The sequence below is a fragment of the Globicephala melas genome, chromosome 8 (assembly GCF_963455315.2).
Source record: "Globicephala melas chromosome 8, mGloMel1.2, whole genome shotgun sequence".
NCBI classification, from domain to species: domain Eukaryota; kingdom Metazoa; phylum Chordata; class Mammalia; order Artiodactyla; family Delphinidae; genus Globicephala; species Globicephala melas.
The window spans coordinates 51,176,512-51,203,985 of record NC_083321.1 but is presented as its reverse complement, the minus strand read 5'-3'; the positions used below and the strand labels follow the sequence as shown (position 1 = coordinate 51,203,985).

The following is a 27,474-nucleotide window of genomic DNA, read 5'->3' as shown; positions in this document are numbered from 1 at the left end:
CTGTTGTGGTAAAATATTTATAAAGAAAAAAGACTGGATCAAGTAAAATAATGATATGTAAAGCTTACCATGTGCTGGCACATAGCAGGTGATCAATAAATGTCAGCTATTACTACTATGATTATTATTTTTTAACTTTTTAAAATCGAGATACATTAATATACAATATTATATAAGTTACAGGTGTACAAAATAGTGATTCACAATTTTTTAAAGGTTATATTCCATTTATAGTTATTATAAAATATTGGCTATATTACCTGTGTTGTACAATATATCCTTGTACCTTATTTATTTTATACATAACAGCTTGTACCTCTTAATCCCCTACCCCTATTTTGCCCCTCCTTATTTCCCCCCCACACACTGGTAACCACTACTTTATTCTCTATATCTGTGAGTCTGTTTTTGTTATGTTCACTAGTTTGTTTTATTTTTCAGAGTCCACATATAAGTGACATCATACAGTATCTGTCTTTCTCTGACTTATTTCACTTAGCATAATGCCTTCCAAGTCCACCTATGTTGCTGCAAATGGCAAGATTACTATGATTATTATTAAGTGCTACATAACAAAAGCTTACAATAGTTATCTTTAGATTATAGAAATAAGTGATTTTCACTTTTACATTTCCTAAATTTTCATCACTAAATATATATTTGTTTTGCAATAAGGATAAAAACAGCTATTTTTGAAAATGTACCAAACACTAAGAAGAAGTAGGCTTTAATACAATCAGTTTATTCACCTATTTCTCATTTCTGCTTCTAAAAAGCTTATGGTAGTAGAAAGGGCTTTATCACAAAGACCTTTGAAAATTATCCCCAATATGCTGTACTTGGAATTTTGAGAAAATGCCCCTTCCATTAGGCAAAGGGACAGAAATATGAGCAGTGGCAAATTACTCAAACATCAACTACTATCATCATTATCCAAAAGCTGGTAAGTAGCTCTGGTAAAACATATATAAGGAGATTTCATACAATTCCTTTATTTGAGATTACCAGTGAGTGGATTTGTATATTTATTCTAAGTGGACCCAAGTACCAGTTTTGCCAAACCTATCACACTTTATCAGCTGTGTCATCTTATAATGCAAAGTAAATGAAAAACACATTAATTATGAATATGTTTATAGCACTAGACAAGCATGAAAAATTAACATGTTATTATATTTTCTCCTCATTTTATCAGAATACTTACACTCTTTGTATGAATTCTGGAAAAAGTAGTATATGGTGCCAAAAACTTCGAAGATGCATTTTCCTTTGGACATGAAATATGAATGCTTTTCTAAACAGAGAAGGAAAAATGAAATCCATCAGTAAAGCTACTCCAAAGGAATTAAAGCTTCTTAAAGAAAACATTAGGACAAAAGAACACTCTTACCTTTTAAGTGTACCCTAATCCTCCTTCCCCAACCCAAGACACTATCACTCCCCTACAGATCAGTAGTCCTTTTACTGCAGAGGGCTACAATGTAATTTGGTACTGCTGAGCCATTATGCTTTTATGTTGAAGAAAACTGTTCCATAGAAGACAAACCAACAATAAGATACAAATGACAAACACGAGAACATTAATTTTCATAAGAAAATCTAATACCAGTACTCTCAGTCAGCAGTGTGGCAAGGAACAGTACCAAGAGTTGTGAAAAAAACAGCACCAGCTCCCGGGCCTAGGGCTGAAAAGACTAGTCTAAAAGTAAACTTGCTGCCTATAAAAGAACTTTCAGAAAAAATGTTAGACTACTGACATGTATAGTTACCAGAGTAAGAAAGTAGGTAAAGTAAATTACAGTATACTCACACAATGTGTAGGCCCTGGTCAGGCTTGTGGTGCTCATTCCCAACTAGGACTTAAACTGACTATACATGTTCATAGACTGGTCATCACCAAATGGCTGTCTTATGATTTCCCACATGTTTTGACTAGTCATTATCACATATATTTCAGCTACTATAGCAAGATAACACTAGTGACGTAGTAGTAAATTACACCTAGAACCAGATGTTAGATTCAAGTGACATGACTTGCTGAAGGCAGACTGCAACCATTTAGGGTAAGTATGTTGGTGTTTCAAGGCAGAGGTATAAAAGGCTTGGTAAACATCGCCTCAAGGATTCTTGCAGTACAAAAATCCCTTACTCTAATTTGCAGAATACTAACACCATCCCCTAAGTGTATATCTCCTACACAGAGCTGAGGAGCTGCTCTCACCAGATGGCCCCTAACCTGTTATCTCTTCTGCAGTAGTACTTGAAAGTTTCTGGAAATTCTGCTGGACAATGAAAATGCCTTCAATAATCAAGATTTTCTGAACCTCTTTAATGAGGCTAATCTATGTACAACAAGCACAGTCCTCATAGTTCATTAGAAAGAACAGTTTCAAAGTTATTCTCATCACTGAAAATCAATATATTCTTATTACAGGTCTTCTCCTTTAAAAAGAGAATTAGATTATCTATACAAACAGTACTTTCTTAGCCAGTGTATCTATGCCTGGCTGCCTGCAGGCCTTTCATTAAATGAGTTTTTGTTTCTAACCACATGACAAAGCCCATACAGCTGCAAGAGAGCTGACCCGGATTTGGAATTGTCTCCTGTACCCGAAACTAAAGTGTCAGCTAAACTTTCCTGGCTAAATATTCATACCAAGCAAGGATATGAGGAGCTCTGAAAGCTTAGTGTTCGAGCCTCTGTAAGAACTGTGTTTGCTCTCAGAAGACTATTTCTTTGGGGCTAATTATGTAAAAGATTTCAAGAATCAGTGGTTTTCTCCTGCTTATCGATCCTGCAAATCACCCTTTAACCGTAAACAGACTATGAAGGAAGATAAAAGTTGTTACATCCCAGCAGTAGAGAATCATGCTGTTAATGAAAAGATATTAAAGAAAAGCTACAGGAGATATCAAAACAGACAAAATTCAGTGTCAGGGGGAAGTGTGAATATTCCACATTAAGATAAAATTAAAAGTCAAACTTTTTATCTTTCCAAGTTAGGTTTTTAAGCATAATGACAGATCTGTATAATAGAACACTGTAGCAACATCAAACAGCAAAGTGACTCATGGCAGTTAGGAAACAAATGAACGTTCAACCATAAGCATTTACTGTCTGACTTAGCAAGTACACTGCAGAAATTAGTAATGATATTGGAAAAGGTAAGGTTTGTATCACAGCCTGAGTACAAAGGGAAGAAAGGAAGTCAGTGCCCAGGCTGTGGATGGATACTGGCAAACACCTGGAAAAAATGTAGGCTTGCAAGGTGGTGTCATACTTGAAGTTAATAGAACTGGGTTTTAATTCTGACATAGTCTAACTAGCTTTGATTATTAGGGGTTAATTAACCTCTCTGAATCTGTTTGCTTATCTGCAAAATGTAAATTTAAAATGCCAATCCCACAGGATTGTTATGATAAACAATAACTCACTTTTAATATCTTAGTTTCTTTCATATGCAATTTCACTCCCCACTAATCAGCCTATGAGGTAGAATACTGTCTCTGTTTTATAGATGAGGAAACTGAGGCTCAGGTAACTAAGTTATTTGTCCAAAACCATATTGCTAGTAAGTGTCACAGTAACTAAGACTTGGACTCAGACCTTCTGGTACTTTCTACAATACTGTTCATGAAAAACAAATATAAAATATATAATAACATGTAGCTTATTATTTTGCACAGAGGGTAATGAATGAACATCTGCTAAAGATATGTAAAAAACAAAGTATTCTCTACTCTTGTCAGTACACCTGAAATATTTTACAACTAAAAAAGCTTAATTATACACACACCAAAAAAGGCCGTTTCACCCTTTGGGAATCATCTCACCAGAGCACACTGACTGCTGCCATCAGAAAGAGGAAGGAGGGCTTCCCTGGTGGCGCAGTGGTTAAGAATCCACCTGCCAGTGCAGGGGACATGGGTGCAAGCCCTGGTCTAGGAAGATCCCACATGCCACGGAGCAACTAAGCCCATGTGCCACAACTACTGAGCCTGCGTTCTAGAGCCCACGAGCCACAACTACTGAAGCCTGCATGCCTAGAGCCCTGTGCTCCGCAACAAGAGAGGCCACCACTATGAGAAGCCTGCGCACTGCAACAGAGAGTAGCCCCCGCTCTCTGCAACTAGAGAAAGCCCGCGCGCAGCAACGAAGACCCAACACAGCCAAAAATAAATAAAAATAAAATAAATAATTAATTTAAAAAAAAAAGAAAGAGGAAGGAAAGTCAGATCATGAGTTCTGCAACTTACATGGCCACCTACTCACCTCAAAGACCAATGAGAAAAACAATTAAGTACTACTAATACAGGTCTTCACCAAGGTGTGCCCAGACACATTATAAAACTACGCTGTACAATATGGTGGGTACTAGCCACATAAAGCTACTGAGCACTTAAAATGTGGCTAATGCAAATGAGTAAATGAATATTTAATTTTATTTAAAGTTTAGTTTAAAAACATACTTGATTCAGTTACTGGAAAACTTTTTAAGTACATTTGGAACTACTTAGATATGTGAATCTGTTTTCAACTGTAAATTTTTTAAAACCTAAATACATATCAAGTTTTTCCAATAAAAATTTAGAGTCTGGGAGTTCCCTCATGGCACAGTGGTTAAGAATCCGCCTGCCAATGCAGGGGACACGGGTTCAAGCCCTGGTCTGGGAAGATCCAACATGCTGCGGAGCAACTCAGCCCATGCACCACAACTACTGGGCCTGTGCTCTAGAGCCCAAGAGCCACACCTACTGAGCCCGCGTGCCACAACTACTGAAGCCCGCGCACCTAGAGCCCGTGCTCTGCAACAAGAGAAGCCACCGCAATGAGAAACCCGCACACCACAACGAAGAGTAGACCCTGCTCGCCGCAACCAGAGAAAGTCTGTGCATGACAACGAAGACCCAACACAGCCAAAAATAAATAAATAAATTTTATATTAAAAAAAATTAGAGTCTGAATTGAGATGTGCTCTAAGTGTAAAATATACAGAGGATCTCAAAGACTTAATAAAAAAACTATCTCTAATAATTTTTTATATTAATTACAGGTTAAAATAATACTTTAGATATACTGGGTTAAATAAAATACATTATTAAAATTAATTTCACCTGTTTCTTTTTACCTTTTTTAGGTGGCTACTAGAAAATTTTAAATTACACATGTGGATACACACTACTATATATAAAATAGATAAACAAGGACCTACTATATAGCACACGGAACTATATTCAATATCTTGTAATAACTTATAATGGAAAGGAATATGAAAAAGAAAATAAATATGTACATACATAACTGAATCACTTTGCTGTACACCTGAAACACTGTAAATCAACTATACTTCAATTAAAAAAATTACATATGTGGCTCACATTCATCTATTGGACAGCACTGGTATAAGGGAAGTAAGAGGAAGTTTGCATCTAAAAGCATATGTATATATAAAAGAAAAAGAAAACTCTTGACATTCAAAGGCAGTAAAAGCTATGATTATTATACAAATGAAATGGAGACGACACTGATACGCAGATAACAGTATAAATCTTTAAAGTACGTATATAGGTACTACCATAGTTTTGGACACAGTGCTACCTAGAAGACATAAAAACCTACCTTGTTTATTTCGTTCACAATAAATCCTTCCGAAGCTGTAACCTCTGGGATGCCATCAAGGCCAATTCCTTGACAAGTCAGGCTGCCATACAAAGTTGGTTTCCCTATATAGCACAAAAAAGCATGTCTCAAAAAAATAAGAAGAATTAAACATTTTTCTCCTTGAAGACCCAATTCAGGCATCTGTATAAATGCGAGGAAATTGGCTCATGAAAGAAAAGCAGGCACTTGTGTTAAAAGTGAGGTGAAGTAGAAAGATCACTAGTAGTCTAGGCAAACCTAATTTGGAAGAAATATATTCAAGGGCTAAAAGCCAGGAACAAAGATTTTGAGATATAATATAGTATTTGTAGAGAAAACTACTAGAGTAATCTCAACCTCAGTTTTACTGGCTGTGAAATGGAATTCTACCAGGACGAAAGGTGAAGATGAACATGAACATATGCATTTATCCACAGTATATACACATAATACAGAGTAAAGAGTTAAGCTTCAATAACTGGAAAATTTGCTTAAGTAGGACACTGCTTTTGCAGTGATATGGGCTAAATAAGATATTATCCTACACATAAACATATGTAGATTGTAGAATGGAGTTAAAAACATTCTATTCTTCTTCTGCACTTTATACATACACTTCTGCAACAGCCCATAACACGCTGTTTACATTTCTGGCCTCCCCACCAGACTGTGAAGTCCTTGAGCTCAGAAACTAGCAAGGTGCTACAAATTATTCAGTTAAGTAACTTGCACCAAACTGAAATTCTAGGAGTAAGAGGGAAGTAAAAACCATCATGGATTCATGCAGAGTAGGAGAGCTTCTTAGAGAGGGTGGGACTTAAGTAGGATCTTGAAAAAAGATAGGACTAGGCCAAAGATAAGGGAAAGGAAGCCCCAAGTCAGGGAGGGGTGTGTCAAGAATAAGAAAAAGTCACAAAGAACAAGGGGGAAGGAGGCATCAATTAATATACCAGTTTGGTAGTTGAAAAATACTAATGGAGTAACTCACCATCTAGGGTAGAAGTATGGACTAGAGAAGATCTAGTGAAGTAGGTTTTGCAGAGAAATGGCATGAAATTCTAGTTCAGAAAGATGCCACAAAAATAGGATTGAGTGAACTCTGCTTTTTGTCACATTTCATGATTCCCTCCTGACTTCACCAACCATCCTATGAAGTTTAGCCCTTTTGGTACATTATTTCAACCAATCCCCTGTCATCACCCTCAATGACCTCTCTACATTTGTAAAGTCTCTGAAATGATCTCAGTCTCAGTATTTTGTCTATATAACAAAAATGTGAATGATCCAACTACTCACCTTCCACATTTCTACATGTAGGCTGCTGAGTGCAGATACAGAAAAGGACACAACTGTGCAGACTGGCACCACTACAATTTACCAGTTTCCAAACCCTGCACAGTTTTGCAGTCCTTTTGCCCCTTTTGTTCCCCAGAGCAGCCAATTCTTATAACACCTAGCCTGCCATCAAAACCTTCTTCCTTCATAACAGCCAAAAATTGGAAACAATTCAAATGTCCATCAACTGATGAATGGACAAAAAATGTGATATATCCTTATAACAGAACATTACTTGGCCGCAAAAACAAATGAATGCTACAAAATGGGTGAACCTTGAAAATGTTATGTTAAATGAAAGACATAAAAGGCCACATATTATGATTCTATTTATATGAAGTGTCCAGAACAGGCAAATCCATAGAGACAGAAAGTCAATTAGTGGTTGCTAGGAGCTAGGAGGAGGGCAAAATGTGGAGTGACTGCTAAAGAGCACAGGGTTTCTTTTGGGGGTGATGAAAACATATGGAATTAATGGTGAAGACATACAACTCTATGAATATATTAAAATCCATGGCATCGTACACTTTAAAAAGACAAACCTTATCATATGTGAATTATATTTCAATACAGCTATTATCTAAAAAAAATTAGAATGCTAATAGTACCTACCTGATACGGTTGTGAGGAACAGAAATAATGCATGTAAAGCATCTAGAACATAGATAGCGCATATTTTATTTCGAAGAAAAAGCTGACCCTACCTCCAACATCACAAAGAAAACTGAGGCTATAAGATACTCTCACATTTCCATATTCATGTATTTGCATTTATCTACATCTACACTTACCCTCACCTTCTTTCATCTTAGGCTTTTAGACTTAATTCAATCTCCTCTCTCCTCTAAGACAATGGTTTTTCCATTAGTCCTTCTCTTCTCTACCTACAACCTATATTTTAATTGCTCTCCAATTAGTTCCCATCTTTAAAAATAAAACAAAAACGCTTGATTTGTAAACCTTCTAGCTACCCTGTCTTCTTCGATGCAGCATCAATTTCCTCAAAAGAAAATTCTGTTTAAAACCCTAGTTCTCACAGAAATAAAATATCTTATTATAAAAAGATATCAAAGGTCTCTGAAATGACAAATAATCAGTAAAACAAAGGAAAATTTATAAACCTTGGGAATGATAAATGGCAGGGTGAGGTGACCAGGTGTTTTACTCTGATGCCTAGAATGGTGGTAACTTAAGAACTGAGAAAATCAAGGAGAACCTGTTTGACAACAGAAGTGCTCAGCTTCAGGTTTTGGATTTGATAAACTCAAGATGACAGTGAGAGCTTTAAGCAGAAATGCATAGCAGACAACTACTCAATGTCTGCTTGAAACTGAAGAGAGGTCAGAACTAGAGCTATAGATCTAGGAATCATAATCAGGAAGGTCACAACTGAAGCTATAGAACTGCTTAGAATACAATAATATATGGCTAAGAGACTGATTAAGAAGCATCAGCAATGTCTCCATGAATAAGTCTGTGGCTTCCAAATGGAAAACCAATCTGAAGGTCTTCCCCTAGAATGGAGTTGCAGAATCATTACAGCAGAGTGGTCAAGAACATTTGAAGACTCTTAGCACTATGCAAGAACTTTGGGCTAGGAGAAAGGAAGCTCTCTCCTAGGGGTAGTAAATCCTTTTTCTCTAAAGAGAAGGCATATAGATTTAAGGACATTACCTGGGGGGTGACAGCTCAGCCAGGCCTCCCCTTCGTCCTTCCTATGAAGAGAGACAAAAACCTAATTAGGCTCACTCAATGTCAAAAAAGGATGGTACTGATGCAAGGGAGAAAGATCATATAATTTCTAGTTTGGTCACAGCACTTAGACATGATCTAGTCTAACATCTCATCCAGGCACAGACAAATTTTATTTGTTGAAGAAATATTTGTGGATTAAGTGTTTAATGAATAGATCTGCTGGTTAAATGAAGCTCAAGTATTTCATCAAACATTTCATGAAGGGGCTTCCCTGGTGGCACAGTGGTTGAGAGTCCGCCTACCGATGCAGGGGACACGGGTTCATGCCCCAGTCTGGGAAGATCCCACATGCCGCGGAGCGGCTGGGCCGGGCCCGTGAGCCATGGCCGCTGAGCCTGCGCGTCGGGAGCCTGTGCTCCGCAACGGGAGAGGCCACAACAGTGCGAGGCCTGCGTACCGCAAAAAAAAAAAAAAAAACACACATTTCAAGAAATACTTATTAGTTGCACAATCTTGGTCAAAGTTACTTCTTGATTCTGGTCTTGCATTCTCTCAAAGGCACTTGGTGTGGCCCTCAATAAATGTCACTGGTCTTCCTTTTACACATTGTGTTGTAGTAAGCAATGTGTATTTTATTTCAGCCCACTTAGAAAAGTGTAAGTTTCTTAAATGCAGGAGACTATGTTTTATTCATCGTCACCACTGTTTCAATTTTAAAAACGTATTAATATAATAGTTGCCATTCATGGCACTGCTGTACTCATTCTAGTGCCTAGCATAATAACTTGAACAGTATATGATTAATATATGTTAAATAAATGAATGGTTTGCTGTGCATTCCAATTAAGCTGTTTCCTTTTGGAGGGCAGGAACCACCCCTTAACTTTAGAGTACACATCTGAACTCCGCCGAGCATCTATCTAGGTCAGAGACTGGACATGGTAGGCGTTACACTGTTTCCTGAAAAGAACTGTACAATATGACTAATATACCACTAGGGGTCGAGGAGCATACAAAGACTCCATCACACAGTCAAAGACAATGTGGTGGTGGAGAGTACTGGGACTTTTGCAAATAACTGAGGACCAATAAATATTTGCTAAATGACCATGACTACTTGGCCAAAAGTCTTCCTGCCTCCCAGTTTTTCTGTCTTTCTCCAACTCATTGATCCTATTCTGTCTCTGAAATCACACGGCGCATGTTTCCTCGGCCTCAGCCCAGCTCTTGCGAGAACGAAAAACAATGACCATGTGGGTTTCAGACTTCATTTTCTAGACCCAGGGTTCCCTCAACAATTGATGAGGTAACCCCTACGGATATCTTGGATCGGGCATGGCTCTCCTTAACGTAAAGACAACATCCGCTACCCGCCTCTTCCGTCCCGGTTCTGGACCTGGATTCACCTGAGAGCCTGGGCCCAGTCGCTCTGAATCCTCAAAGGAACCGCCATCTTGATCCCGCCTCCACCAGCCCGCGTCTTCCGCTCTTTCACGGAAGTGGGTCCGCGCTTAGGCGCTGCGTCGAGAACGAAGGGCGGGATCTACACCGAGAGGCCACCAATGAAAATGCGCGGTGGATCCTCTTCCCCTCCCCGCCCCTTTGTGCGCCCGCGCTTCCTACAGGAGGCTGGTTCCTGACAGGAGTGTCGGAAGAGTTCCAAGTGCCTGCAAAACCGACGCAGCTGTGCAGGAGCGCGCGTTCGGGTCCTCTTGTCCGCGTGTTCGGTGAGCACTGTGTGCCGCGATCTTGCGCCGTGAAGCCTAGCTGGCACAACTGGGGGTGTGCCAAGCGGCCGCGCACGCGCATGCGTCCTCTTCTGAAGGTGGGAGAGGAGCCAGAGGAGCCATAGGTGACTTAGCCACCTGGGTTTCTCTGCTTTCCCGTCCTTTCCGTGCCTTCCTCTGCCCGGCCGGTTTCCGCGAACCAGCTACCGACCATTTATCCTGTCTTGATCTCTGAGCGAGGGTCTTCCTTTTTTTATTCTAGGGAAGACTGAAGCTAGGTTGTAGTGGGGAAAGAATACGGCAGTATTTACTTGAGTCCTGTTGTAGCCCATGCACTCACTTGTGACTTATTAGGATATTAATCCGTACAGTAATTCTAAGAGTTAAATATTACCTTAAGAAGGAAACTAAAAAAGATTGCACGCTAAGGTGTGTGCATAGTAAAGTGAGTAAAGTATTTGAACCCAGATTTCTTGGCTTAGGATCCAAGGCACTGTTCTTTCCACCGCACTGTTCCAAGAGGTTTGCCCTTGTCTTTATTTATTTATTTATTAGATTTTTTTTTTGATGTGGACCATTTTTAAAGTCTTTATTGAATTTGTTACAGTATTGTTTCTGTTTTCTGTTTTAGTTTTTTGGCCACTAGGCATGTGGGATCTTAGCTCCCGGACCAGGGATCGAACCCACACCCCCTGCATTGGTAGGCAAAGTCTTAACCACTGGACCGCCAGGGAAGTCCCTCCCCTTGTCTTTATAGAGCTCACAGTGTATTTAGGAAGAGAAAAACATAGGAGCTATTACTTATCCAACTCTTTGGACGTGCCAGGCTCCTTACATGCATTATCTTATTTAGTCTTCAACAATCCTGTGAGGTAGATTTGATCTCTATTTTTCAAGAGAGATTATGAAGTGCTTTGCTCAAAGTCACCCAGTGAGTCAGTGACAAAGTTAAGTTTCCAATCCAAGTCTATTTTCAAAGCCCAGTTTCCCCCTCCTCCCTTAGGTTATACTGCCTCTAAAGCAAATGAGTTTTGTGTAGGTCTATAGAGTTCTTAAATCCTTCTTGTGACTTCCCCATTACCCTCTGGATGCCTTAATATGAGGCCTTCCTATGATCAGATACTTTCTCAACTCATCAATTTCATTAATTTTCCTGTTCTCATACTCTGTTCTCCAGTCATGTAGAACTTTCAGTTCCTCTCATGTCAAATTCTGTCTCAAACCCCCACCTTGCTGTTCCATTGATCAGGAATATTCTTTACATCTCTGGCTTACTCCTTTTCATCCTTCAAGCCTCAGTTTAGAAATCACTTTCTCCAAGAAGCCTTCCCTGCCTGTTCCTGCCCTTGTCTGGATTAGGTATTCCTCCACTGTGTTCCCAATCTTAGCTGTCTGTACACACTGTACACAAGTAAACAGCCTATTTACTTATCTAAATTGTAAACTCTGTGAAGGCAGAAAATGTGTCTGTCTAGGTCACTCCTGTATCTTCAAATCTAGCATAGTGCTTGGTACATGATAGGTACTCAGTGATCATTTGTTGAATGAATCAGAGACCCAGGAAAAGCATTAAGTAGTTTTAGCTCATTTACAGTCTGTCATGGTAAAATTTGTACAAAGGCTGAGGTCATTTATCTTCAAACCTTTCTTAAGTTCCTTCTGTATGCTACCTTGTGCTGGGTGTTCTGAAGCAGATGATTGTAGGAAGGCAGTCTGGGCAGATACACCTCATGTTAAATACTCTCACACCTCACAGACTCATTTCTTGCCCTGGACCCTGTATGCTCTATGTTACAGCCACACAACTCTCTCCATTCTCTCATATGTCAAACTCTACACATATCTGGATACTCTCCCAAGTGGTAAACTTTGTTCTTCTCCAGCCATAGAATAAGGCTAATTGGAGAAAAGAACATAGCTTCTCCAGAAAGGAAACATTTCACTTAATTCAGATTCCATTTGTAGAATCCATTCGAGCTTATTAGTGCTGTGCTAAGCATTCTCATATACTTTATCTCATTCTGTTCAGTTCAGACCATTTTGCAGGCCTGTTCTCTGCCAGGCCTAGTGCTCGGGGTACCAAGGTGAATCAGGCCCAGTATCTGTCCTCAAATAGCTTACAACCTTCAAGGGGAGACATATGCTTCAATAGGCTATAACAGTGCAGTGGTCAATGTTATTTATAACAGAGGAACAGTGTCATATATAATCATGTCTCTACTCTAACCTTGCCTCCTTGATGTTCTAGAGACTCCTAAAGATGTCAGCTCAAGGCCATACCTGGTCCCGACAGGTGAAGAAAGAAGATGAAGAAGAAGACCCACTGGACCAGCTGATCTCCCGCTCTGGCTGTGCTGCTTCCCACTATGCAGTGCAGGAGTGCATGGCCCAGCACCAGGACTGGCGACAGTGCCAGCCACAGGTGCAGGCCTTTAGGGACTGCATGAGTGAACAGCAGGCAAGGCGACGGGAGGAGCTGCAGAGGAAGAAAGAACAAAGCAGTGCCCACCGCTGAGAGCCCACACCACCTGTCCCCAGAGGATGGCCCTGCAGAAACTAGCACCCAGAGAGATCATGGGAGAAAGAAATCCTTCCACAGTGGAAGTGTGGGCCGAGAAGTGTAAGACTTGGGGATAGTATTTGGGCCTGGGGTTGAGAGCCAGGCAGCCATGGGTTTGGACATGACTGCCATAAAGAGCAGTCATATTGTCATGTTGAGATCCCACACATCCTCACCCATCTTATGTCACCGATATTAAATATTGACCAGTATTTGCCATGTAAAACAAAGAAATGGGTTAAGGGATGCTCTCTACGCTACATCTTGGGTCAGTGCGCCAAGTACTGCGCTAATTACATGGACATTTAATTTTAAAGTAAATTTACAATCTAAAGGTAAATTGGTTACCTAGTCAGTTCTTCATTTATTCAGGCATTGGTTCAAAAATATCAAGTTTTTCTGAGACCTTCTCATATGCCAGGCACTGTGTAGGAAATTGATATGATGAAAATATGATCTCTGCCTTTATGTTGCTTTAGTCTGGTTTAAGAGAAACAAAACAACACTAGAACAACTAATTAATTCCTGACAATGATGTAAATGACTTTCTCTTTCATCAATTGTTCTGGATGTTTCAGTCAATCTAATGGAAGGAAGAAGGCAAATGGGAAAACAAATACTGAGTGCCTCTCATATGCCAGACTCTGTTGCATTAACAGGTAAAGAGTCTGACCTCAACATGTTCCCAAACAAAAAAACACACAATGTTGGCTTGACATTTCAAAAGTACATTTAACATACAGATTTTCAGCTTTTGAAAAGTGGAGAAGCTGTCAACATGGAGCTTATATTCTTACTTAACAATTTGCTGGAGCTGAATTAACAATTTCTCTTTTAGGTGGATGTGTTTTCCAGTTCACAACAGTTGCCACCACTTTTCATTTTTCTTCCATGGAACTGCGTTACCCAGTCTATTTCTGTCTGACATTTGGGAGTGGGAAGGGAGTTGGGTGGGTGACCCCTGCTATAGAACTGGAATGCAAAGGGGCATATGCTCTCATCATCATCAGTAACATTTCTTAAGCATATATATATATATATATATATATATTAGAAGCACAAGTCTGAAATATAGTAGGCCTTAAAACTACTTTGAGCCTTTGTGTTGGTATTCGAGAAGGAGAGAAAGAGAGAAGGGGAGAAGATATGAGGAATGTGAGTTCAAAGAACAATAAAATCCAATTTCAGCCTTCAGGCAGAAGAGGATGATTGTGTGTGTGTGTGTGTATATATATATATATAAAAGGATGAGTGAATCTCTGTTGGGCCATGTGTACCCAATGCTGTGGGTCATCAGAGGTAGCAGTGTGGACTGCAGCTGTCAGCAAGAATCTCAAAGAGAAGGGAGGTAGTTGAGTTGACACCATTAAAGATGAAGTAGGCACTACATATTTGTAACATATATAGCAGAAAGGATTACCATCTGCAACAAATAAAAAGTCCCTAGAGGGATTTCTCTGGTGGTCCAGTGGTTAAGACACTGCTTCCATTGCAGGGGGCACGGGTTTGATCCCTGGTCGGGGAACTAAGATCCTGCATGCCGCATGGTGCGGCAAAACAAACAAACAAACAAAAAAACTAGAAATCAGTAAGAAAAAGCAAATAGCCCAACTGAAAAGTGAGCAAAGTTAAATATGCCCCCAAAACATAGGAAAATGTAAATATATTCTACATCACTTATAATCAGAGAAATACAGATCTTAAAAACAAAAGTAGGGCTTCCCTGGTGGCGCAGTGGTCGAGAGTCCGCCTGCCGATGCAGGGGACGCGGGTTCATGCCCCGGTCCGGGAAGATCCCACATGCCGCGGAGCAGCTGGGCCTGTGAGCCATGGCCGCTGAGCCTGCGCGTCTGGAGCCTGTGCTCTGCAATAGGAGAGGCTACAACAGTGAGAGGCCCGAGTACCGCAAAAAAAAACCAAACCAAAACAAAACAAAACAGAAGTACTATTAGATGATCCTGTTGACAAAAATTAAAAGTATTTATAATGACCAGTGTTGGTGGGGATGGAGAGAAACAGACACATTCACACTATTGAAGGGATCATAAATTAGTAAAGCTTTTCAGGGCAATTTGGTGAGATCTACAAATGTTTTAAATATTTAAACAGCAATTCCTCTTTTAGGAATCCGCTTAAACATCTATTATGTTCATTGCAGCATTGTTTATAATAGTGAATAAGTGGTCATAGTGTGAAGTTCCATCAGTGAGGACTGTATTCTTATATATTCAAATATGTTACAACAGAAATGTACCTATATATTAATTTGTATAATTAAAATAGAAATAATAGGTCATGGGGGGCAGGGTATTCTAGCAAAGGGAAAGGGTGGAAGGACCTCAGCAGGAGGAATGGCTTTCAAACCAGCTAAGTGGAGGGAGCAGGATTGGAAGGACTCCAGTTGACAGGAAGCTAACACTGGGACGGTCACAAAATGTGTTTGGGCAAAGAGGGCTCTATTGCCACCCAAGGCTGTTTCCTCAAGTATCAATAAATGGGGATAATTCCTATTTAATAGGCACACTAAAAGAATTAAATGAGAGGTAATATATAAATACCTGGTAATAAAAGTTGTATTTATTGAACTACTGTAACTAATATGTATGAAGCATTTAACTCAGGCTATCTGGTTCCAGAGTCTGTGCTCTCAATCCCTATGATATGCTGCTTTCAAATTCCACTATGCCACTTATTAGCCATGTGGTTTTGGGCAAACTACTTAACATCTCAGGATCTGTTTTTTCTTCTGTAAAAATGCAGTTATAATACCTTCCTCAAAGGCATCAAAGCTAATAAGTGTAGATCTTCCTCACAGGGTTGCCGAAAGAATGAGTCAATATTGGTAAAGAGCTTAGAAATAGCATCTGGCACATAGTAAGCATTCACTAAATGTTAGCTATTATTATTATTGTGTGCTAGTCACTGTCCTGAGTTACATTATCTCATTTAATCCTCATAACACTATTAACTCTCCTTTACAGAGGAGGAAATAAAGGACAGATTGGGCATCAGACTCCAAGTGTATGTTCTAAAGCCTATGCTATTCTCAGCTCTGTTCTCTCTCACAAGCATCCAGTGCCTAGTACGGTGTTCCCCACAGTGTTCTAGATTAGTATGGTTTTTTAGTCTCTCAGCTCTGTAGCCCACAGCCATGGACCTGGAGTTTAGGGTGGTCCATGCCTATCCCTATACACTCTACATCTACCTCTGCAGAGAGGCCTGGTGCCAGGGATGAGTGGAGAGATCTGTTGGCTGGGTGCCACCGTTGGCTAGGCCTAGGGCAGACTCATGATTTGGCTCTTCCCTGCAAGTTCCTTGGCTGGAGATATGGCCAGTGCTCAGTACAAAGGTGCACTGTAAAGTGTTTTACTAGATGAGTAATGAGATACTCCTCCCACTCTTCCCCCCTCAGGTAAAGTTGCCAGACCAAATCGTGGGCTGCTGACTTTAGAAATCCGAGGAGAACTGGAGGAAGTCCAAGTTGAAACCTTATATACTTTTCCACTGTATGGAATGCTAGGGCTCCGTGCTCTGCTCCAGCAGGGACTTAAAACAGGCAGAGGACGCAGGAGGGATTCTTTCCTTCTCTAGCAGTTATCTTCTGAAGAGTTGTCATTCCTCAGAGCCTGGACATCTTTCAGAGCCTGGCTATTCTGTCTAAACATGGAGCTGATTCTCTAAAACTGAAATGTCTGAGAATAAAAGTTATTCCAGGGGGAGTATAAGAACTAAATGAATCATTTCAGATTCTCCAGGGAGATCAGACATTTGAAGACAAAAATGGCATGAAGATTAAAGTACAGATTAAACAAGCACAAGACACATTGGCTGCTTCTGTCTGTAGTGCCTTGTCAGCAGGTCTAGTTCCAGACATAACCCAATGCATGCTCAGAGAGCTTTCCTTCCCTAAATATACTTTACATCCTAGAACAGTGGGGACTGGGGTCTCTGAGTGTTGCTACATTGTCTGAATGGCCAGAATATCCAGATTCCATTTCTTTCTCTCCAACTAAAAAATACTCTTTCAGAATCCACAGCTGGCAATTTTTAGGCTCGATGGTGGAGGAACAAGGCATCCCCAGCCAGAACAAAGGGACTAACAAGCTGAGAAATCCACTGGCCGTCACTAGGAAAACTGCCCATTTAACCTGGACATTTGGTCCTTCTTGAAAGTTACTGATCCACATAAAAATCCATTTCTAAAAATCTCAGTAATGTGTACTCAACCAGGAATCGAGTGACCTGCAGCTATCCCTGTGAGTGACCTTGGACAAGTTTCTTTCCCTCCTGGGCCAGTTAAGTCATCTGTAAAATGAAGATCAAAATAGATTATTTCAAAGGTTATGCATTGATAGAGCCAAAACTAGAACCCAGCTACCCTGATTCCTAATCCATTGACCTTCCTTTTTTTTCTTCCCTCTTGCCTAGCTCTCATGTTTTTGCAGCGGTACTAGGCATAATTTAACCCTAACTGGGTTCAAAACTAAAAGTATGCTGAAGGAATGAACTATGGCTACATGCAACAATGTGGGTAAAACATCAGGGTAAGTGAATGAAGTCAGACACAAAAGGTTATAACTCTATGATATTTATATGTTGTTCTAGATAGGTGAAACCTATGGCAATAGGAATAAGATTAGTGGTTGTTTCTGGGAAGAATGACTATGAAAGAATGTAGGGGAACTTTCTGGGGAGATGGAAATGTTCTTTAACTTGATATAAGTGTAGGTTTCATAGGTGACTGCATTTTCAAAACTGATCAAATACACACTTAAGATCTGTGTGTTTCACTATAGATAAATTATACCTCAATGAAAAAATAATCTTTTACAAAAGTATAGTGAGGGACTTCGCTGGTGGTCTAGTGATTAACAATCCACCTTCCAATGCAGGGGACGTGGGTTCTATCCCTGGTCGGGGAACTAAGATCCCACATGCCACAGGGCAACTAAGCCTGCGTGCTCTAAAGTCTGCATGCTCTGGAACCTGTGCACCACAACTAGAGAGAAGCCTGCACACCACGACCAAAGATCCCACATGCTGCAAGGAAGATCCCGTGTGCTGCAAGTAAGACCCGATGCAGCCTAAATAAATAAACTTTTTTAAAAAAAACTGTATAGTGAAGTTTAGATGGGAAGGCAATCTAACATTTACTGAGCACATGCTTGCCCATTGTGTTCATGATCTCCATCTCAAGCTCCTACAAGGGATTATCCTCACTTTACAGATCAGAAAACTGAGGCTTAATGAGGTTAAAATAACTCACCTGAGGCCTCAAAACTAATAAATGTAGAAATTAGGAATAGCTCAGGTTTGTCTGCCTCTTTTCTTTATAATATTGTAGGTTGTCTCAGGAAGGGAGGGGACGGTATTTTCAACCTAGAGCCCAGAGATTTGCACTCCATTTGATTTCACTGCCATGTGATCCTAGGGAAGTTCATTTCCCTCTGGAAAATCAAATGAAGCTTATAATTGTTTTGTAACTCTGAGGTTCTAGCAATCAGAATATCTGTCCCTCTTACCAGGATAAGGCATTATGAGCAATTTCTATTTGTTTCAGGTCAGACTAATCATGAGCAACAAAAGCCCTTTGGCTCTGGTCAGAGGATAAATCAACTAGGTCAGTGACACAAGAGCTCCAAGGTGACAGAACCCAGCAGCCTCCAGTTTAAGAGATAAGCCTGACTCATCCCTCAGTGATGTAATGGAAAGTGATGCACTGGGAATCAAGAGATCTGAATCCTGCTCCCACCTCTGCCAACGAGGTGCCCTGTCACCTTGAGTAAAGCACTGCCCTTCCTGGGCCCCTAACCTGCACTTGCTTTAGGCTGGCTGGGTTCCAAGGTCCCTTAGCTCTAATATCTTGTCAATTTATGAAACCTTACATCTTGCTTTCACAAATTAATAACAAGGAAATGTGGGCAACTAGAAAATACCACCGTATTCCAGACTCCTAAATGGGGTCCACATGACATTGCCCATTGCCCACATGATATGGAGGCAGCGTGTATCTGTGTGTATACATGCGTTTATTCACCTTTTTATCTTCAAGTCACTACACATCCTCCAACTTTACACTCATCCATTAGCTGCTGCTCTTTCATCTTCCCTAAAGGAGACTCAGCAATGAGCAATTCTGAAACCAAAATATCAGTCCTCACCTGGCAAATTCTGCCCACACTCCCAGTGGGGTTCACTTGTAAGTCCTGGCCTGCTGAGCTTTCAATTTGAATTCAGAAAAGCATTTTAATTGAAGGCACCTGCTATCTTGACAGCCCTCCCTTAGTGTTACACCTTGAGAGGAAATCTGAGTTTCCTCTTGTTGCCTTTGGAAACCAACTCGAAAAAAAACAAAATAACTTCAGGACTGAAACTGATGAGTTTCAGAAAAGTACACACAATATTAAGAATGCTCTAAGGTCCCACAGACCTCTATGCATGGGTATCCCAGAAAAGTACGGGGTGACAGGGTCTGCCACTTAATAACTGTGTGACCCTAGGAAGTCACTTCATCTCTCCAAACCTCAGTTTCTCCACCTGTAAGACTGAGATAATACCATCAATCTCAAGGATAATCTGTATAAAGTACATAGCAAATTAGGGCTCAATAAATTTGAGTGTGATACACTCAGATGCCACACACACTCATATATACACCCTAAAAAACTGGTGTGAGGATTAGAGCTAATGTAGTACCTAGCATAGGGTCTAGCTCAATAAATTATAGCTATTCTGTACAAAAGTAGGAATGCACTAATGCTCAGAATAGGAAAAACATTAGAGGTCAATTTAGACTAATGGTTCTGAAAGAGGTAACTCTGGACCAGCAGCAGCATCACCCTTGCTCAAGATCTCCTAAGTCAGAAAATCTGGGGATGGAGCCTAGTAAGTTGTGTTTTAAAAAGCCGTGCAGGGGCTTCCCTGGTGGCACAGCGGTTAAGAATCCGCCTGGGGTTTCCCTGTTGGCGCAGTGGTTGAGAGTCCGCCTGCCGATGCAAGAGACACGGGTTCGTGCCCCGGTCTGGGAAGATCCCACATGCCGCGGAGCGGCTGGGCCCATGCGCCATGGCCGCTGAGCCCGTGCGTCTGGAACCTGTGCTCCGCAACTGGAGAGGCCACAACAGTGAGAGGCCCGCATACCACAAAAAAAAAAAAAAAAAAGAATCCGCCTGCCAATGCAGGGGACACGGGTTCCAGCCCTGGTCTGGGAAGATCCCACATGCCACGGAGCAACTGAGCCCATGTGCCACAACTACTGAGCCTGCTCTCTAAAGCCTGCAAGCCGTAACTACTGAAGCCCACGTGCCACAGCTAGTGAAACCCGTGTACCTAGAGCCCATGCTCCGCAACAAGAGAAGCCACCGCAATGAGAAGCCTGCACACCACAATGAAGAGTAGTCCCCACTCAGCACAACTAGAGAAAGCCCGCGCAGCAACAAAGACCCAACACAGCCATAAATAAATAAATAAATAAATTTTTAAAAAAGCCTTGCAGGTGATTCTAATGTATGCTTAAGTTTGAGAACCAATGACTTGGATCAGGGTTTGACAAACTATTTTTATAAAGGACCATGTAAAAATGTTTTTGCATAACAGTCTCTGTCACAGCTACTCAACTCTGCCATTGTAGCAAAAAAGCAGCCACAGACAGTGTGTAAATGAATAAGCAGGGCTCTATTCCAATAAGCCTTTATTTACAAAAACAGGCAATGGGGTTTTGGAACTGGATAGAGGTTGCACAACACTGCAAATGCATTAAATACCACTGAATTATTCACTTTAAAATGGTTCGTTTCGTGACATGTGAATTTCGCCTCAATAAATTATTTTTAAAAAGCAAATAGGCAGGCTTCCCTGGTGGCGCAGTGGTTGAGAGTCCGCCTGCCGATGCAGGGGACATGGGTTTGTGCCCCAGTCTGGGAAGATCCCACATGCCGCAGAGCGGCTAGGCCCGTGAGCCATGGCCGCTGAGCCTGCGCATCCGGATCCTGTGCTCCGCAACGGGAGAGGCCACAACAGTGAGAGGCCCACGTACCGCAAAAAAAAAAAAAAAAAATGCAAATAGGCAGTTGTTGGGATTTGGCTCACAAGTAGTAGTTTTCTGACACGTGACCAAGTTCAACCTTTAATTCTTTGCTTAAACTCCTTCCAGGCAACCCTAATTTGCAGTTATGTAACATCTACCTGCATACTTATGACAGGTCACTCACTACCCCACAAAGTACTTTTTTTTCACTTATGGACAGACCCTGATCCTATCTGGAGGGTTTTTTCATATACAAAATCTCCCTCCCTATGCCTCCTATCCACAGAGAGTTTACTTATGATTGTCTGCTTCACTAAAGGGACTCCATGCCAGGTTGATTTAAAGGATGAGTTCACTCTAATTGGAGAAATACTGAAGGGGGACATGCTTATGTGCTAAAGCACCAGGCAAAGAGAAATTGAATCCCTTAGTTAAATATACTCGACAGGATGGACTGACTTCTCACATACACACACATCCATCATTAGCAGATTTTTATTAGATGGAAGATACCTAGGGTTGGCTCAAAGGAAAGTGGTGACAGTCGGCAAGCACTCCTTCACAGAGGAGAGGAGGCACTCCTGGCTGTGGAGATGGGTACTTATGATATTGAGGGTCAGGGTCTTCTTCTTAACTTTGGCCACCCAGGAAGCTCTTTCCATTGCCACTCAGTGTCACCAGTGCTGGCATGAAAGGGTCTACAGTGAGCTAGTTCAACTTGGCTAGCAGTTCTTCCAGTTCTGGCCGAGCTTTGAACCTTCCTTTGAAGTCTTCTTCAGTGTGCTGAGGAGAAGAAAAAGAAGATAAGAGGGAATTACTACAGAGTTACTCAAATATGCCCAGCATCAGAAAAGGATCCATCAGCCAGCTCTGCAGAAAATGATTTAGATTCAACTAACTTTTACTGAGTAGCTACTATGTACCAGACTTATATTAGGCATCAAGGATTCAAAGTTGAATTGGACTTTCTCCCTGCCTTAATTATATTTCCCTATTTGTGTTCTGTTTAATTACACTGTATGGGATCGTAAATCATGTTCTTTCTGCTATACAACTGCCTCAAGGGAGGGAATTTGTGGGTGTAATGGGCTCACGCCTAATATCAGGATGCTGTGATGGAGTTCAATTTCCATGGTCTATAAAGCATCATCCCTGATGCACTGGGAAAGCCAGAAAAATGATCACGGTAAAGCAGCCTGCACACCTTTCCTTATTATTTTTATCTGGGCTAAATTATTCATATGTCTTTGTTTCTAAAGCCAGCCAGTTCAGATTTTCTATTCCACATTTTGAGCCCACCAGCAGGCCTCTTCTCATATTAGCACATACCTCCTTCACTGACAGTTTGACTCCTTCAGGAAGATTGCTTTGGATTATTTCCAAGAAAATCTCTGCAAATGTAGCACTCAAACCGCTGATCTGCAAAAGGAAAGAAGATGCTCTAAGAGAGGCACTGAAACCTAGGTGATTGGGCAGACATGGCAAGGGCTCAAATGTCAGCTCCAGCAGAGCTAGAGGGCCTTTGGGTGAAGGATTAACATCCAGAGCTGTGTTTGGAGCCCAGACTTTCCAGGATTTCTCTTGCTGATCTGCCAAGTTGTCTGGTTACTAAGATGGTCATGGCCAATATCTGCTCTTGTAGGCAATGAATGTCATAACTGGATCAAGAGGTCAAGTCCAGGATGACTTTCTGAATCAACTCAGGTTTACCCACATAGACTGGGACCTGTTGTTGTCAGACCCTGTGCTGAGAATCCAGAGTTAAATCAGATGTGTGGTAGAAGGGCATGCAGTGGGCTGTGGGAACCCACAAGAGAAACACCTACCTAACAATCAGGAGGGTCAGAAAAAGCTTCCAAAAGAGGTAACATCTGGTTAGAGTCTTGAAATACAGGACTAAATTGGGAGAATTCAGCAGTAGTGTGGAGTTTTTTTTAAGGCAGAGGAAGCAATATTCAGTAAAATGTGGAGGAAAAAGTACAGTACTAGGGAATTGAAACTAGTGACATGTGTGGCTGGAATGAAAGGGGGTGTGAAGAAGAAAAGCAGGAGGAGTAACATGAAGGCACTTAGGTGCTAATCAAAGAGTTCAAACTTTATCCTGTGAGCCTCAGTGGCAAGTTAGAGCTGTCACAAAATGTAGCTCAAATAATTTATTCCTGATAATATTTAAAGAACCAAGATTGTAAGTACTTTAATTATTTAAAATTTTAACACAAATTTAGGGTTTTACTACCTTAACATACCTCTGGTTACCTTCCTGATATGTTTCTTGAGTGGATCAAAAAGGGGTGATGTCCATTTGTTGGAATATTACTTGGCAGTAAAAAGGAATGAAATACTGATACATGCTACAACATGGATGAACCTTGAAAACATTATGCTAAGTGAAAGAAGCTAGATATAAAAGGCCATATTTTATATAATTCCATTTGAAGAAATGCCTAGAAGAGATAAAACCATAGAAGTGGAAAGCAGATTAGTGGTTGCCAGGACCTGGGGGGATGGGGAAAGAGGAGTGACTGCTAATGGGTACAGAGCGAAAGGGAAGCCACTGAGGTGTTCTAGGTAGGACAATGACACGATCACATTGATATGATCGTACAGCAAAGTGGATGGATCTGAAAGATTTTTAGGGGTAGAAGCCACTGAATTTGGAGAATGAATGGATACCCAAGGGCAAAGAAGGGTCAAGCATTAAGCTCAAAGGTGAGGAGGATTACAGGAAAAAAACATCAGTCCCTCTACAATTAGTTTTGTATACACTGTGTGAGGGCACCTGTGGACCATTTTAACGGAGAAACCCAGTAGACAACTGGAGAGCAGGTTTGAAGCTCAACCAAGAGATCAGGATAGAGAAAAGAACCAGGAGAGGCAAATACATTTCAAATTTCTCCCAGAGTACCTACCTGAACCACTCGCTCATGGGTGGTAAGAACTGAGTCCAGGAGCATTTTCCTGCCTTGGTCCTGCAACTGCAACACCTCCACGGTTTTGGTGGGCATCGCATAACTGTGGGAAGGAAAAGTCAGCTATTGGGAGGGTTCTCTTAAGCCAGCAGCACCACTTCAGTCAGGGTAGTCCCTGAGTACAGCCACTACTGCATGCAGTAGCTCCTGCAATCTAATCTAGGGCTCTTTATCTTCATCCAGGAGCAAAGTAACCAGATCCTCTTATGCCTCCTCCAGAAATCTCTAAACTCCGTGAGGGGACAGACCATGTCTAATACTTTTCTGCATCCCCAGTCATGCCTAATATAACACTCTGAATAAAACCTGGTGATTACTAAGTATTTACTGCTACTAAAGAATAGCCACTTCCGAAAGAATCAAGCTCATCACTAGGTACACTTTGGAGGTTAACCTTGGGTATTTCACCTCTTCTGAAGAAATGAAGCACGAAACCCAATCCTGCACGAAATGAAGCACGAAACCCAAATCCAATCCCAATCCTTTTATTTTATTTTATTTTATTTTTAAATTTTTTGGCCGTGTCGTGCGGCATGTGGGATCTTAGTTCCCAACCAGGCATCAAACCCGTGCCGCCTGCGATGGAAGTGTGGAGTCTTAACCACTGGACCGCCAGGGAAGTCCCCTGCTCCAGTTCTAGAGCAGGATTTCTCAACATCAGCACTACTGACCCTTTAGAACAGATAATTCTTGTTGTGGGGGCTGGAGTATGCATCCCTAATCTCTATACCCAGAGAGTGCCAGTAGTACCCCCGAAGTGATAACAATCAAAATTATCACCATTGTTAAACGTCCCCAGGTTGAGAACCATTGTTGTAGAGTCTCTGCTCACTACAATCGGCTTCAGCAGATCTACATGCCACAATAAAGAGTGCTGGACTTGGGGTCAAGTCTTGGCCCTGTCACTTATTAGCAATATTTACTTAGGCAAGTCCCTACCCACTCTGGGCCTCAGTTTCTCCATGTATAAAGGGGATTACAATCTAGGCTTATATCAATAGATTATTGTGAGAATCAGATATGGTGATGAGATAGGACTGATGGCTACACAGAAATATGGTATTAGTGTTGTGTTCATCTTATCAAAAATTCCTCAAACTGAAGATAAATGGAATAATAATAACAACAGTAGGATTGCCGAATTTTCATGCCACACAAAGCTTCATCAATTAAGAGTAAGGAGTATGGCCCTCTACAGATGGACTGCTACGAAAAGAAGTTTGGCGCGTAACGGAAAATGGATTAGAAACATGAGAGTCAGTACTGGATTTAAATGTTGGCTTCGCCACTTACTACCTATTTGACCTTGGACAAACTAATTCAGTTCTCTGAGTCTTAGTTTCTTCAGCTATTAAATGAAGATAATACTACCTAGTTCATAGGGTTGTAGCAATAATTAAATAAGATTACATAAGTAATTTGCCAGGTATACTGTGCCTACAAATGCCAATTCCCTTGCCCTTATAAACAGTGAGTAAATGCTAGGTATTGCAAACTTCCAGATAGCCTCCCTAAATAACATCCCCTTCCATTTTATAGCACAATCTCTGATCTCTTCAAATTTACCTTTGGTAATAACTTCCTTATATAAAAAAATTGGGGGGCTTCCCTGGTGGCGCAGTGGTTGATGCAGGGGACACGGGTTCGTGCCCCGGTCCGGGAAGATCCCACATGCTGTGGAGTGGCTGGGCCCATGAGCCATGGCCACTGAGCCTGCGCGTCCGGAGCCTGTGCTCCGCAATGGGAGAGGCCACAACAGTGAGAGGCCCGTGTACAGTAAAAAACAAACAAACAACAAAAAAAAAAATTGGGGACTTCCCTGGCGGTCCGGTGGTTAAAACTCCACGCTCCCACTGCAGGGATCATGGGTTCGATCCCTGGTCAGGGAACTAAGATCCCGAATGCTACGTGGTGCAGCCAAAACAAAAACAAAATTGGGATGCATTCATAGACTGGTTATGGAAAATCAAATAAAGTAATTATGTAAAAGCTTTCAGAAAAGTAAACAGCACTCTAAAATGCTCTTTTTCCTTTTTGACATTCCACAGATAAGACTGAATAAAGTGAGAATTGCTCATTCTTGCCACTAAACATGCATTTTATTCCTCAACACTTACAAGATTCCATTGATTTGTTTATTCATTCATTTACTCTTTCAACAAACATTTACTGAGATCCTGTCTGTCCTAGGCAGTCTGGTGGGCACTATGCAGTCTATGCTTTCAAGGAGCTTGCTAAGAGCGTTTTGGAGAGACAGGTATGTACACAAACATCCGCACTACAGGAAGACAAAGGCAATATAGGTATGTACCAAACGTTACAGGGACAAGAGGGAGAGAAGGGGGAGAGCTTGGGGAAGGCTTCATAGGTGAGGTAGTTAATTACAAGATGTAAGGAATCCATTCCAAAAAACGGCATTCTACAAAAGTAAGGAGGCATGAGACCCTCGAAGAGAACCAACAGAAAAACCAGACATAGTTCGATAAAAAAAAATACTGAGAACTCTAGTCATTTCAAAGTATAATAGGCCTTTGAGTAGTAAGAGTATAGGTATCTTTTTCTTTAGTATCTACTCTTTTCTGTATGTCCCAAATTTTCTGCAATAAACATTACTTGGATGATCAGATAGTAAAAACAGAAGGGAAGGGACTTCCCTGGTGGTCCAGCGGGTAAGACTCCACGCTCCCAATGCAGGGGGCCCGGGTTTGATCCCTGGTCAGGGAACTAGATCCCGCAAATGTACTGCAACTAAGAGTTTGCATGCCGCAACTAAGAAGTCCGCACGCTGCAACTAAAAAAAGATCCCACAGGCCGCAATGAAGATCCCACATGCCGCAACTAAGACCCAGCACAGCCAAAATAAATAAATAAATAAATAAATAAATATTAAAAAAAAAAAACAGAAGGGAAGAAATGAAGTAGTTGAATTTCAAAAGTCAACCTAACATGACAAAATAGTGCTAGCTTTTAAGAGTAGTGCTGGGATAGGACCCAAGGGACCCTGCTGGGATGCTAGGGAACTTAGAATCTGTGGACTCTACTATATATAAGTTATACCTCCATTTTAAAAAATGTAAGTGGACTAAAAAATAAAAAAAAAAAGGAAAGAGCAGCCTTACAGAGAATGATGATGAATGATGCTTTTACTCTCCACAGAGAACAGGAGCTGGGTCAGCTTCAGGCTTGGAAACTGCTCCCAGATGAGTAAGATTTCCATCTCTCCAGACACCTGCTCAGCAAGGGATGCAGGCAAATTAAAGGACCCACAGGAGAGGCCCCTTCCTCTCATCTTCTGGGTGAGCTGCAGCTGCAGCAAGGCAGACCATTTATAGAACAAAAGCTAGCACACAGTTCCCCTGCTCAATTCCATCTCAAGGTCAGAGCCCTACCCCCAACTACTAAAGGAAAAATGGATCAAGATAAAATGAAAATCAGAAGAAAAGAAAATCATTTTATCTCTGAAAAGCTGGGCAGTAAGAATGCCTGATATGATGGTCTGAAAACCTCAATCAGTGCAGAGA

The 27,474-nt window shown here is 41.1% G+C and overlaps 3 protein-coding genes across 5 annotated transcripts in view; 1 reads left to right on the top strand and 2 right to left on the bottom strand.

Annotated features, from left to right (window-relative positions):
• PAAF1 (proteasomal ATPase associated factor 1) overlaps positions 1 to 10,167 on the bottom strand; it is a 63,428-nt gene extending 53,261 nt beyond the window's left edge. For all 3 annotated transcript variants that reach the window (XR_009564909.2, XR_009564910.1, XM_030836116.2), the window contains exons 1-4: positions 10,078 to 10,167; positions 8,651 to 8,691; positions 5,621 to 5,724; positions 1,205 to 1,294 (exon numbers count right to left, since the gene is read on the bottom strand). Coding sequence is in view for 1 of the 3 variants with exons in the window: in XM_030836116.2 (XP_030691976.1) it covers positions 1,205 to 1,294; positions 5,621 to 5,724; positions 8,651 to 8,691; positions 10,078 to 10,124 (282 nt within the window). In the remaining 2 variants the exon portion in view is untranslated. The remainder of the gene's footprint in view (positions 1 to 1,204; positions 1,295 to 5,620; positions 5,725 to 8,650; positions 8,692 to 10,077) is intronic.
• A 94-nt stretch (positions 10,168 to 10,261) lies between these two features.
• On the top strand, positions 10,262 to 13,298 carry COA4 (cytochrome c oxidase assembly factor 4 homolog). The gene is made up of 2 exons (XM_030836122.3): positions 10,262 to 10,398; positions 12,647 to 13,298. Exon 2 carries the CDS (start codon positions 12,659 to 12,661, stop codon positions 12,911 to 12,913), a length of 255 nt encoding a protein of 84 aa, XP_030691982.1. The 5' UTR covers positions 10,262 to 10,398; positions 12,647 to 12,658; the 3' UTR covers positions 12,914 to 13,298.
• An 8,165-nt stretch (positions 13,299 to 21,463) lies between these two features.
• MRPL48 (mitochondrial ribosomal protein L48) overlaps positions 21,464 to 27,474 on the bottom strand; it is a 62,583-nt gene continuing 56,572 nt past the window's right edge. Inside the window, exons 7-9 of the mRNA XM_030836124.2 lie at positions 23,894 to 23,996; positions 22,314 to 22,403; positions 21,464 to 21,767 (exon numbers count right to left, since the gene is read on the bottom strand). Coding sequence (XP_030691984.2) covers positions 21,693 to 21,767; positions 22,314 to 22,403; positions 23,894 to 23,996 — 268 coding nt within the window. The 3' untranslated portion in view covers positions 21,464 to 21,692. The remainder of the gene's footprint in view (positions 21,768 to 22,313; positions 22,404 to 23,893; positions 23,997 to 27,474) is intronic.